This window comes from Coregonus lavaretus, assembly GCF_964263955.1.
Source record: "Coregonus lavaretus genome assembly, chromosome: 6".
Taxonomy (NCBI): Eukaryota; Metazoa; Chordata; class Actinopteri; order Salmoniformes; family Salmonidae; genus Coregonus; species Coregonus lavaretus.
Genome location: NC_139993.1, coordinates 39,027,860 through 39,040,175, shown reverse-complemented (window position 1 = coordinate 39,040,175; position 12,316 = coordinate 39,027,860). Strand labels below are relative to the sequence as shown.

At 43.6% G+C, this 12,316-nt stretch overlaps 1 protein-coding gene across 2 annotated transcripts in view; it reads right to left on the bottom strand.

Annotated features, from left to right (window-relative positions):
• Positions 1–4,136: 4,136 nt before the first annotated feature.
• Positions 4,137–12,316, bottom strand: part of acsbg2 (acyl-CoA synthetase bubblegum family member 2) — a 31,548-nt gene continuing 23,368 nt past the window's right edge. For both annotated transcript variants that reach the window (XM_084164593.1, XM_084164592.1), the window contains exons 5-15: positions 11,161–11,249; positions 10,361–10,481; positions 10,160–10,240; positions 9,861–10,010; positions 9,374–9,550; positions 8,717–8,898; positions 8,190–8,432; positions 7,771–7,988; positions 7,436–7,575; positions 6,546–6,792; positions 4,137–6,194 (exon numbers count right to left, since the gene is read on the bottom strand). In XM_084164593.1, the coding sequence (XP_084020719.1) occupies positions 6,076–6,194; positions 6,546–6,792; positions 7,436–7,575; positions 7,771–7,988; positions 8,190–8,432; positions 8,717–8,898; positions 9,374–9,550; positions 9,861–10,010; positions 10,160–10,240; positions 10,361–10,481; positions 11,161–11,249 (1,767 nt within the window). In that variant the 3' untranslated portion in view covers positions 4,137–6,075. The remainder of the gene's footprint in view (positions 6,195–6,545; positions 6,793–7,435; positions 7,576–7,770; positions 7,989–8,189; positions 8,433–8,716; positions 8,899–9,373; positions 9,551–9,860; positions 10,011–10,159; positions 10,241–10,360; positions 10,482–11,160; positions 11,250–12,316) is intronic.

Sequence of the window (12,316 nt, the reverse complement as noted above, 5' to 3'; positions counted from 1 at the left end):
TGTCCTGTCTGAGGTTTAGTTTTCTATGGATAGGGACAGTGCCAGACCAGGCCTCTGTCAGTCAGTCAGCCTGCTAGGCATGTTTCTCTTACTGTGGCCCCTCTTGCCTTCACTTCCACTGTGGTTTCACACTCAGACTAACGGTAAAGTCTTCTCTTCGGGTGCTCCCACCCCGCGCCCCTCACTTTCTTTTTGTTTCACCTAGTGAACAGCTGTATTTATTTTGATGATAATAGCTTTAATAGTTGTGTCCATTCTGTTGCCTGGCCCTGCAAAGTGCACACACACCTCTCTGCCCCTTCTCCTCTGTGAGGGTGCTGTGGTGTTGAGGACTGAATGTGTGGATCTGTTCTAGAGTGAAACAACAACCGCCTTATGTTCCTCTCAGCATCCACTCTGCTCTGTCCACCACCCCTTTATTTGTTAGGGTGTGCCTATGTCAACAAGTCCCTGCAAGTGATTTTTAAAAGATGAACTTTGCAACTGTGTGAGTGTGATGGGTTGTGTGTGTCAAGCGAGAGGAACGTTCTTGTCCTCTTGTGTGTGTGAACTTTTAACTCCCCAGTCCTAGTTCATGAACTCTGACCCTTGACTGGGCGCTCAGTTTGTCTGTTGTGTCATGGAGTGGGGTCATGAGGGTGGGGGGGGAGGGTTGGGGTAGGTGCGCTGAAGGGTTGAGTGGCAGGCAGCTCTGTGCAGCTCTTCTAGAGAGAAGCCCCACCAACCGTCTACCAACAGTCAATCTTTTATTTATGTACCTCTGCACTTTTGGCTGTGGTGACTTCAGTACTTAAGTAATTATCTAAACTGTATTTTAAAGAATTTTATACAATATTTACATGCAATACAAATTGAATAGATTTTTTTGCCAACCTTTTTAAAAATTATTTAAGTTTTTATTTGAATTGGCATGTCATTATACATACAGAAACATGCTGTCAATTCTGTTATTTTAGGCCTAATGTTGCGTCATGGAGAACTTCCCTGAATGTTGTATTGTGTATTGTATGTCATAGTTGTTGCAGTTGGACACCATGGAACAGGTGTTCGGAATATGTTTGCTGTACGAGCTAACCAAGTCTATTTCATCCAGTATACGTTTATCGAGGAGGAAAAGGTGACTTTTCAGTGAGAATAAGTATTGTTATGTGTATGTCCTATTATAATTTGAGTTTAACTCAAAGTATGAGGCAGCGTTCTATTTGTCCGTACTCTATGAGACATGGTTACGAAGCCCAGGCACAACTGTCACCCTCTCTTTGGTTAAATATTTCTCTGTATTTTTATCCAAGTGCGATCCCTTAAACTCTAAAACAATAACACCATAGGAAACGATACTAGGGTGGAAGGAAGCATTTCAATTTAATCTATATATATCAATCTATATATATATAAATGTGATTAAGTAAAAGTAGACTATCTACTGTGTGGATTTTAACAAGATACAAAGACAAAAAGCAGCGAATGGTGACTGTTCCTTCTCCTGATGCTGTTAGGAGCGCCGTTTCCTGTGTCAATGGTTGTCGTGTCTGTGACGGGGGATGGTGTGGCTGTATTTATTTATCGGGGGGGGGGCTAAAATGTGTTCAATTTATTTGATTAACGCTACCTTGGGCTGAAGATTTTGTATTTTAAACTTGGCATACGATGCCACCATGTGGCCATACAATGCAAGTTGTAATAAGGACAAAAATGTTCTTTTAATGTTCTTTTTTATTTTGAAATCATATTAAAGTCATTGAGTACTGTCTGTCGTTTCCGTGGCTCTTAGTTGATCAGTTTGAACTTCTGAACTCTGGATGGACTCCGTTGGAAGGGGTGAAGTTATATACTGTGCCTTCGTAAATTATTCAGACCCCTTGACTTTCTCCATATTTTGTTACGTTACAGCCTTATTCTAAAATTGATTAAATTGTCCCCCCCCTACACACAATACCCCATGACGTAGCAAAAACTGTTTTTTTATACTTTTTTTTATAATTTATTAAAAATAAACTTGAACACATTTACACAAGTATTCAGACCCTTTACTCAGTACTTTGTTGAAGCACCTTTGGCAGCGATTACAGCATAGAATCTTCTTGGGTATGACGCTACAAGCTTGGCATACCTGTATTTGGGGAGTTTCTCCCATTCTCTGCAGATCCTCTCAATCTCTGTCAGGTTGGATGGGGAGCGTTGCTGCACAGCTATTTTCAGGTCTCTCCAGAGCTGTTCGATTGGGTTCAAGTCCGGGCTCTGGCTGGGCCACTCAAGGACATTCAGAGACTTGTCCTGAAGCCACTCCTGCGTTGTCTTGGGTGTGTACCTTAGGGTCGTTGTCCTGTTGGAAGGTGAACCTTCGTCCCAGTCTGAGGTCCTGAGTGCTCTGGAGCAGGTTTTCATCAAGGATCGGCAGGGACTAGTCTCCCAGTCCCTGCCGCTGAAAAACATCCCCACAGCGTGATGCTGCCACCACCATGCTTCACCGTAGGGATGGTGCCAGGTTTCCTCCATACGTGACACTTGGCATTCAGGCCAAAGAGTGCAATCTTGTTTCTCATGGTCTGAGAGTCTTTACGTGCCTTTTGGCAAACTCCAAGCGGGCAGTCATGTGCCTTTTACTGAGGAGTGTTTTCTGTCTGGCCACTACCATAAAGGCATGATTGGTGGAGTGCTGCCTTCTGGAAGGTTCTCCCATCTCCACAGAGGAACTCTAGAGCTCTGTCAGAGTGACCATCGGGTTCTTGGTCACCTCCCTGACCAAGGCCCTTCTCCCCAGATTGCGCAGTTTGGCCGGGCAGTCAGCTCTAGGAAGAGTCTTGGTGGTTCCAAACTTCTTCCATTTAAGAATGATGGAGACCGCTGTGTTCTTGGGGACATTCAATGCTGCAGACATTTTTTGGTACCTTTCCCCAGATCTGTGCCTCGACACAATCCTGTCTCGGAGCTCTACGGACAATTCCTTTGACCTCATGGCTTGGTTTTTGCTCTGACATCACTGTCAACTGTGGGACCTTATATAGACAGGTGTGTGCCTTTCCAAATCATGTCCAATCAATTGAATTTACCACATGTGGACTCTAAGTTGTAGAAACATCTCAAGGATGATCAATGGAAACAGGATGCACCTGAACTCAATTTCAAGTCTCATAGCAGAGGGTCTGAATACTTATGTAAATGAGTTATTTTTTATTTTTAATACATTTGCAAAAAAATCTACCTGTTTTCGCTTTGTCATTATGGGGTATTGTGTGTAGATTGCTGACATTTATTTATTTAATCCATTTTAGAATAAGGCTGTAACGTTACAAAATGTGGGAAAAGTCAAGGGGTCTGAATACTTTCCGAAGGCACTGTAGGTCATATGGAGGTCTTTCCCGTTAAGCAGATTGTGGGGTGAATCGGGCACTGCAGAGATCAAACGGTTATGCAGACAAGGCTTATAGATTCTATTGTGTTTTCTACGTGCAATGATGCTTTGTAGTTTTTCCAATCAGCTTTTGCAGTTATTAGCGTGTTCATTTTCCCCCATAGTCTCAGGTTATGTTTTTAATACTTGAGTGGCTACCTGGTACTGTATGTTTCTCTCAAAATAATCTTAAATAGCTACCATCTAATTGAAGATTTTGCAACAGGAATAAATAACTTATTTCCCAGCCAGGTCACATACATACAAGGAACATTCAGGTTTCTCCTCTCAGCAGCTGCTAGTTTAAAAATAGCGCTGCTCATCTACTCAAGACACCCAGTGACATGCACATTTTTCTTCCCCACCCGATACTAGAAAAGCGCTTTCAAAACTCATTGAGGGGCAGGTAAAACCGGTATTCTGTGTCTTTAGTTGGCAGTCATGAACTGTCTTACATGCATTTTAAGCGATTGATTTGCTTGTAAAAAAAGCTACAGGTTTGTCAACAGCTCATGTCCTCCTGGTGTTAGGAAGTTGACTTTGCAGTTGCAGGGGGCTTCCTTGGTATGGAGCTATAACTGACTAATTGCAGTAGCTACAGCTCTTCAGTGTGTCTTTATGCCAGTACAAGCATCAACAGAAAGCTATGACACCAGTGAATTCTGCAGAAATCAGTTGGGAAAATAAAATACTGATTCATCACCTTCTCCATATTTTTGATTCAACAAACACTCTACAAGGCCACTCTTGGTAAGCTAATAGTTTATTTACAGGTCTTCCTGAAACATCAACATGGGTTTCCAGTTGTTGAGCTTCTCTCTGCTGAATATGGAAGCCCTCTAACATCTCTACAAACTGCAAAGGGCTTGACCTACTTTCGTCTGAGACAATGGAATGTTAGTGGCAACTGTTTACAAATGCGATCTTTGGATTGTATTAGGACTTAGTTATTTTTAAACGTCTCTTCAAATTCAAGTATTTCATCAAAGATAATGGTCAAAGGTGCTGGAAGCAAAAGTCTTAATCACAAATTAAACTAATTTCTTCCTATTCTAATGTACCTGGGAGTATGTTTTGCAAGTACTGATTCAAAGATCTGACAAGTGGCCCAAATACACTTAACCAGTAATAAGACACAGAAGTCCACAAGTTCTCATAACATGTACAGTAGGTAACAGAGACAGATACATGGTTTTCGAAATTCCACTCAGCATATATATATATATATATGGAGTTTAGGGAGAGTATTTGCAGTGTAATAAGAGCGAACACCAGTCCACACCTGTCTTAAGTATGATTGGATCTACAATGTTTCAGGATGAATGCTTATTTTGAAATGCTATTCAGTTTCCTCTGTATTCTCTTCTGTTTAGATTGAAGCTTACTCCAGAGAACATGTAATGAACCGGTTTTCAGAAAGACAAATTCAGTGGTGCAAGGACCAAAATATTTTCTGATCACACGCGTCTGCGTTGTGCAGGTATGCGTGAGGAAAGTGGTGGATAATTTCACACTTCAAGACAAGACTGATGATCTGTAGACTAACAAGTTCTCAAACTATTCAATGTAATAAAATGGTCCTAATAAAGACCAGAGAAGAGGAAATGTAAGCAAAACATATTTACAGTATTTAACAGTTGTCACAGCAATTTTACACAGAATTGTTATAAAACATTCCAACAAGACCAGGCAATTATGTAGGCTGTATGACACAGACTATCAGAATACATAGAACGCATTGGATACAAAACATATGGCTAAACTAATATGGCTTGAATGATATGGTTCCATAGCATGAAGAAATTAATTTGGATGCTCTCTTGAGGATAAGGTAGGTGCAGAAGTTCAACATTGTGCCGTGTGCTTATGGCGCCAAGGCTTTAACAAAATCTACAACTTAATTTGTCATTGGATGTCCCAGGGCTTGTCTTGTGTTTTTATTGCAGAACTGCACGATTTAGGAGCTACAACACAATGATAGATGCACTTTCATCAAAACTCTGAAACCAGACCAACGCAGACAGAGCAAAACAATACAACAATAATAAATAGAACAATGTGTTTTCTTTCCCTGTCATTTTACTTCGTCTTTTATTTTTAATCCAGGCCAGCAAACACTGGATGTGAATAAAAACTTGCATCTACAGTTTTCAGCTCAATAATTATTTCTCATACAATGTGTGTATTTGGTCCAAGTAATTTCTGACTTTAGCAAAAATAAAAATTGTGAGTAACACTTTTCCCCAAGATTCCCCTACCATTTCCTATGGACTTTTTGGATTCTATGCCATTTAGTCGCAAGTATCACAGTAAATGAACAATGCCTCATCACATACAACTGCACTTCATCTATCGTATATTATTGTTCTTCATCACAATAATACAAATAAATAGTTGAAATCAGCTTATCAACAACTAATCTTTTTAAAAAATCCTAAAGGCTCACAATGGCTTCTCATGGATGTTTTTCCTTATATTTTGTCTTTACAACACCCACAAATGTAAACAAAAACCCAATAATGAAAGGAGGAAGCTAGCAAAACATTTTCACAGGAGAGAAACAGGAACTGAACAGGGAGTGGTTGTCTGTAAGAGGTGGTGTATGTGTGAGAGAGAGACTGTTCTGTCTGCATGTATTTTGTAGTGTTTCTCTGAATTGCTCTGCAGGGGCATTTGTCCCATGCCTATTTGGGGGGCAGGGAGTTATCAGGGGTGCTTGGGGTCACCACCTCTTTGTAGAAATTCTCTACTTGCTCTTTGTACATCTTCATGACCACCGGCCTCTTCAGCTTCATAGTGGGGCCTGAGAGAGAGAGAGAGAGAGAGAGAGACTGAGTCGGCTATATAAATCCTTCTGTTATGCTCATCAACACCCGCCACTGGATAGCTGGGGAAACTACTGAGTGAGGACATGGTCTGTAATAGACAGAGAAATGTAAACAAAAACAATTATATTGAAATGTGCCATATACATCTCATTAATGGAAATGAAATGAGGCAACATTATGGAAGCTAGAGTCTAGCTTATATAATGACCTGGAAAAAACAACATACTGTAGTCGTTCAGGACCAGAAGAGAAGAACATGGCACTAAACAAACATGCACACTGTCCTCCCCAGGGCCCCTGCCCAGGCTGCTCCCCGCCCCGCTCACCCAGCTCTCCCCCGGTGATGGAGAAGTCCTGGTTTAGGATGGTCCACTTCTGGATGCGCTGGGCGTTGGAGGTGGCATTCTCGTTCACGCGGTTGATACCCTCCTGGATAGCGGCATGGATGACCCGGTCACGCCCACCGGCGATCTCTGAGACTCGCGTGGCGTTGCTGCCCAGCTTCCGGCACAGCTCTATGGCCTCGGGCGTCAGCTCATCCTCAGGAGCACCAGTGTCTCCGTTCACCTGGCACTGAGGGGTAAAGAGACAGATGTTTTATTCGGGAAGAAGTCCCTAAACAAAAAAACACACATTTCCTTAGAAGGCTGTTTTGCTCATGGATGATTTCTGTTTTGTCAATCAATGCCATTAACTGACAATGATACCATAAAGACTTGCAGTTTGCGAAATGTCCACCAGGTGGCAGTGGTTGAGCAGAAGTTGTATACCTTACAATAAAGAAGAATTGTGAATAACCCACTATGACAGTCTTGCCCCATCCTATGATTACATGATAAAGAGGAGTGATGAGGAGTTTACACAGCACTGTGCAATCTCTAATGCAGGCTGGCTGCATCTGATTACACATCGTATTTCTCATCTACCAGATACTCTTAAAGTGGCTGCAACTGATAGCCATGATACACAATCCTTTCAAAGAAACAACGTAACATCCCTGTTCTAAAGAAAATGTTTGTCAGAACTTGAAATATGACCTGTGGATTTGGATTCACACCGACACACAGGAACAATTCCAATTGGCTCATTCATCCCCTCTCCTCCCCCCTGTAACTTTTCCCCAGGTCGTTGCTGTAAATGAGAATGTGTTCCCAGTCAACTTACCTGGTAAAATAAAATTGAAATAAAACTGAGTACTGTAGCCAACTGTTCATACCTTAATGGTGAGCAGCATGGCGAGGAACTTCCTCTTGTCTCCAATGAGCATGGCATTGCTAACCAGCGGCACGGCCTCCTTCACAGCATCCTCAATTGGCACTGGAGGGATGTTCTCTCCACCCGCTGTGATGATCAGCTCTGGACACATATTGAAACACATTCTTTATTTAGGATAAAGCAAACTTATGTGGAGCCAGACAAAATGCTATCTTCTATCGACTGATGCTTTTATAAAACTTCAGTCTGTTCCGTTTAAAGCTGGGTTCTGATGACTGGGATAGGGTTGGAGGTATTTTGGGGATGGGGTTATAGAGTGTGTAGAGAAGACTGTACCTTTGATGCGTCCAGTGATGAAGAGGAAGCCATTGTCGTCGTGTTTGCCCAGGTCTCCAGAGTGCAGCCAGCCCTCAGCGTCCAGGGCGTCCTCTGTCTTGTCGGCCTGGTTGAGGTAGCCCATGAAGACGTGGCGCCCCCAGAAGCAGATCTCCCCGTTGCCCTCCTCGTCAGGATTGTTAATCTTAGTCTCACAACCAGGGATCAACTTCCCAACGCTGGGAAGACAAGACACAAATCACTTTAACTTCTTAATGACATACAGTACATGAAGCATTTACAACAAATACACTTTCTAAAAGCCGAGGTATGCATGTGCTTGGGCCTGTTGTAATAAATTCGTTTTGTGTCTTGAGTGAGCATGGGAATATGTCATTTCAGGCCTTGTGTGTTTAAGTGTATGTGGAGGGTATTGTTACCTGGTGAGGCGGAATGCTTCGGGCAGAGAAATGGTGTGAGGTCCAGTGCTCTCACTCATTCCGTACAGCTCGTACACTGGGATGTCCAGGCTGAGGAAGAACTCCAGGGTGTCCTTGGTGATGGGGGCGGCGCCTGTGTAACACTTGGTGCAACGGTCCAGACCCAGGGCCTTACGGACCTTCTTGAACACCAGCTTCTTGGCCAAGCGGTAGTTCATGGGCGTCCTCTCCATAGCTCCATTCCTGAGCAGGCAGAAGAGGAAGCAGGAGTTTAATACAACATCAGAACATGTCTCTCTTCATACCCCAGGCTGTAGTTCACTACTGTCCATACTGTGCTAGCATTATTATCCTGTGCGTGGGCAAGACAACTATTGATTTTGTTCTGTCATCTTTGTGACAAAGTAGTATTCGCATTGGGGGAATCGCTCCGAAGTCAGAACCACAGAGGTGGTGATACAGGTAATGGTCTAATTAGACCACAGATCCACCCCTCCCTACTAAATAGGCCCATGTATAATACATACTGGTTCATCTTGCTGAGGTTGGTCTGCAGCCCCACTCCTTTGGCCCAGACTGCCACCTTCCTGCGCACGGTGGACGACTTGGCCCCGACGGACTTCATCTTCTCCTGCATCTTCTCCCAGACACGTGGTACGCCCATGAAGGCTGTGGGACGCACCTCTCTCATCGTGTTAACCAGAGAGCCCTGAGAACAGACAGGAAGGGAGGGAGCTCAGTCACAACATATACACACACTAAAGGGGTTTGTAGGCACAAAGTATGTGTGACTGTGTGTGTGTGCGGAGTATCACAGACACTAGCATATTGAGAAAGACAGTTCAGCTCCTGAGACTGTTCAAAAGAGTTTGCAATTGCAACGTGATGCATTTAATAATGCTGGCACTTATTTTGTGAAGAAAAGCCTTTTCACAGAGAGCAGAAATACTAATGATCTGATCAATGGGGAAACAAAGAGTTGTCTTGTGTGAGGACAGGGTATCAATTTAACTTGTGCCAAAAGGCTTGTCGTAATCTTCCTCCCTTAACTGGATTACACACTAGGTTTATCGAAGACGAGGAGGACAAGGGGGAGTAAGGGACTTCATAACAGTCTTCTCAGTCAGATGGAAAAACTAGAAAAATGTCCTCTTGGGATTCTCATAAACGAGAATAGACCTCACCTTTAGTGCGTCTGGCTGGGCGAAGTATGTTGCCCCTCCGACCTTCATGGTGACCCAGATGTCCACCATCTGAGCAGCGATGTGGCTGAGGGGCAGGTAGCTGACCACTATCTCCTGAGACTTGGTGGCTTCTGTCAACCTGACATAGCGGCCTACTGCGAACGCTGTCCATGTTAGCTGCAGAGAGAGAGATGGTCATTACAACACAGTTCATTAGCAGGTAAACTCAGACCAAAGGGGGATTTTGAATAGATACGAGGCTACATCTTGATAAGCAACCTTTGATGGGTAGCAGGGGACATGTCCCACACACATTCTGAAATTGCATTTTTGTCCCCCCCAGTTTTATCATTGGAATGTGATACAAAACGAGGCAACAGTGTGCTTTAGGACCATGCGGACGCCTCCGAGCAGTCGGGTAGGCTGTTTGGAGTGTTTATCAGACAAAACATTTTAAAAATTAATGTTTGTAGTCAGTGTCACTCACATTGTCGTGGCTGAGCATCACTCCTTTGGGCTGGCCTGTGGTACCTGATGTGTAGATCAGTGTGCAGCACTGGTTGGGCTTCTGGATAGCGATGATGTCATCCAGCTGTGTGTCGGGCTCACCACGGCCCAGCTCCATAAACTCCGCCCACTGTGTAGACAATAAAGGCAGAGACATTCAGGATACAGTGGGGGGAAACAAACCTGCATAAAATGTACTGTGTTATGAACACTTCTAAAAAGACAGAAGGCATTGATCTATGTTCTATTGTTCTAAATAGTTTGACACTCCATTCATACCGTGTAGAGGTTTGGTCTCTTCTCTTTAAGTGCATCTTTGTACTGGATAATTGCTTTCAGGTGTGGCAGCTTGTCTTGAACCTGGAGGAAAAACACTCATTTTAGGCATCAGATTCCACAGGAATACACATAAACGTGAAAGGTATCCCTGAATGAATGAATCAAAGCAAATCTCCTATCCTTGCCATCCTCTAGGCTTACCTGTAGGATCTTCTGCAGCTGCTTGTGATTCTCTACCACGATGATGTTGGCCTTGCAGTTCTCTGCTACGTACTGGCAAGCCTCTGGGGAGTTGGTGGTGTAGATGCCCACTGCAAACCCACTGGCAACAAGAGAAAACAGTACAGAGAGTTATGTTGCCTTTATGTTCCATCAAACTAAAAAAGATCCCTCTCCCACAGACAGGTTTGGCAACTCTGCTAGGTAAGAATGTATTTCATAAAGTTATGATCATCATGAAAGAAAAATGCAACAAGTGAGGTGCTGATCCACCCAGAACAGTCAGTTATTGTAACAGTCTGTATCTGATCTTTATGCCAATTACACATGACAGATGTTCTCACATAACCAGTTCTGACAGTGGGAAACACTCAAAGCTCTAAATTAACTTCTATTTGTTTTGACATACTGTATTGAGTTTGGATTTCTGACCATGATCTACAGAGTTTTGGGTTCTGGTTATAGCTACTTGCTGATATAACTGAAAAGCACAAACAGAGTAGTCATCGTGTTTGGCATACCTCAGCGATCTATCAAACTGTTTAATGTGTGCAAAAGGTTCCATGCTGAATTCAAGGTCATACACTATGCTGCCCTGACAGGCTCATATGTCATATCTCATGTCTTTGGTTGTGGGTACATAAGATGCTTACACAATATAGACGGGCCTACAGTATATCAGTGACCAGGAAACACTCTGCACATCACACGTCAGGGCTAGTTTAAGTGTCCGACCCCCCCCCCCCCCCCCCCCCCCCAGAAACAGGAGTAGAGGGACTCACCCAGCCAGAATGGCAGCAATGTCAGAAATGAACCACTCAGCAGAGTTGAAGCCCAGAATGCCGACCCCATGGTAGCGCTCCAAGCCAAGCTGTGGACAAACACACACATACATCATATGAATAGAAGCACACATACACTATATATACAAAAGTATGTGGACATCCCTTCAAAATGAGTGGATTTGGCTATTTCAGCCACACCCGTTGCTGACAAGTGTATAAAATCGAGCACAAGGCCATGCAATCTCCATAGACAAACATTGGCAGTAGAATGGCCTTACTGAAGAGCTCAGTGACTTTCAACGTGGCACCGTCATAGGATGCCACCTTTCCAAGTGGAAAGCCTTCCCAGAAGAGTGGAGGCTGTTATATAGCAGCCTCCACTCGACGAGCAGGTGTCCACATACTTTTGGTCATGTAGATCTCTATTCGCCACCTAAGAGGAACAATGCCTTTTTATATAAACGTTTCTATGGATAAGAGTTCAGAAAAGGGGAAGGTGAATCGAAGCCAAGTAAGAATTTAAAAAATGAATGCTTGAAGCACCATTGCCAGCCATAAAATGACTACACAGTGGGTCTTTCATAACAGCAGTAGCAATAAAATACTGCAACGTGATATCTGAACATCGAGGCCTGTGGTAGCAAACATGCTATAGCTGCCAGAAATACACAGTACGGCTGTTTGCCTACGTGTGTGGGTGTGTGTCAATGCAGAGTAGCATACACATTTACCAGATACACGGAAACTTGTGTTCTCCCTCTACTTCCAAGTGGACTGAGGCCATCAGGTTCAGGTTTGTAGATGTGTGGCTTCCCCTGGGCCTGAGCCAGCCCTGGCCCTCATGCTGGTGTACAGTATTGAGTTTCACAATAAACAATAGCGTGGCATGCATCTTGAGGTCGCCCCCAGCAGCACATTGCCTCTACCGACATGGCTGACATTTAATCTCACCCTACGCATGCTGCCGACAGTGACCCGGCCACCACGAGGTTAAACACACACTGATCTGAGATTAGGATGGTGGACTATGGGCAGTGAGAGGGGAAGTTATCAAAAGTCTCCTTCTAAAAAGGGCATACATCCTCCAGTCAAGGCTCTAAACTGCTTCTAAATATTTTGCTGTGCGACCTGCCATTTTAATTTGGGAGCACCA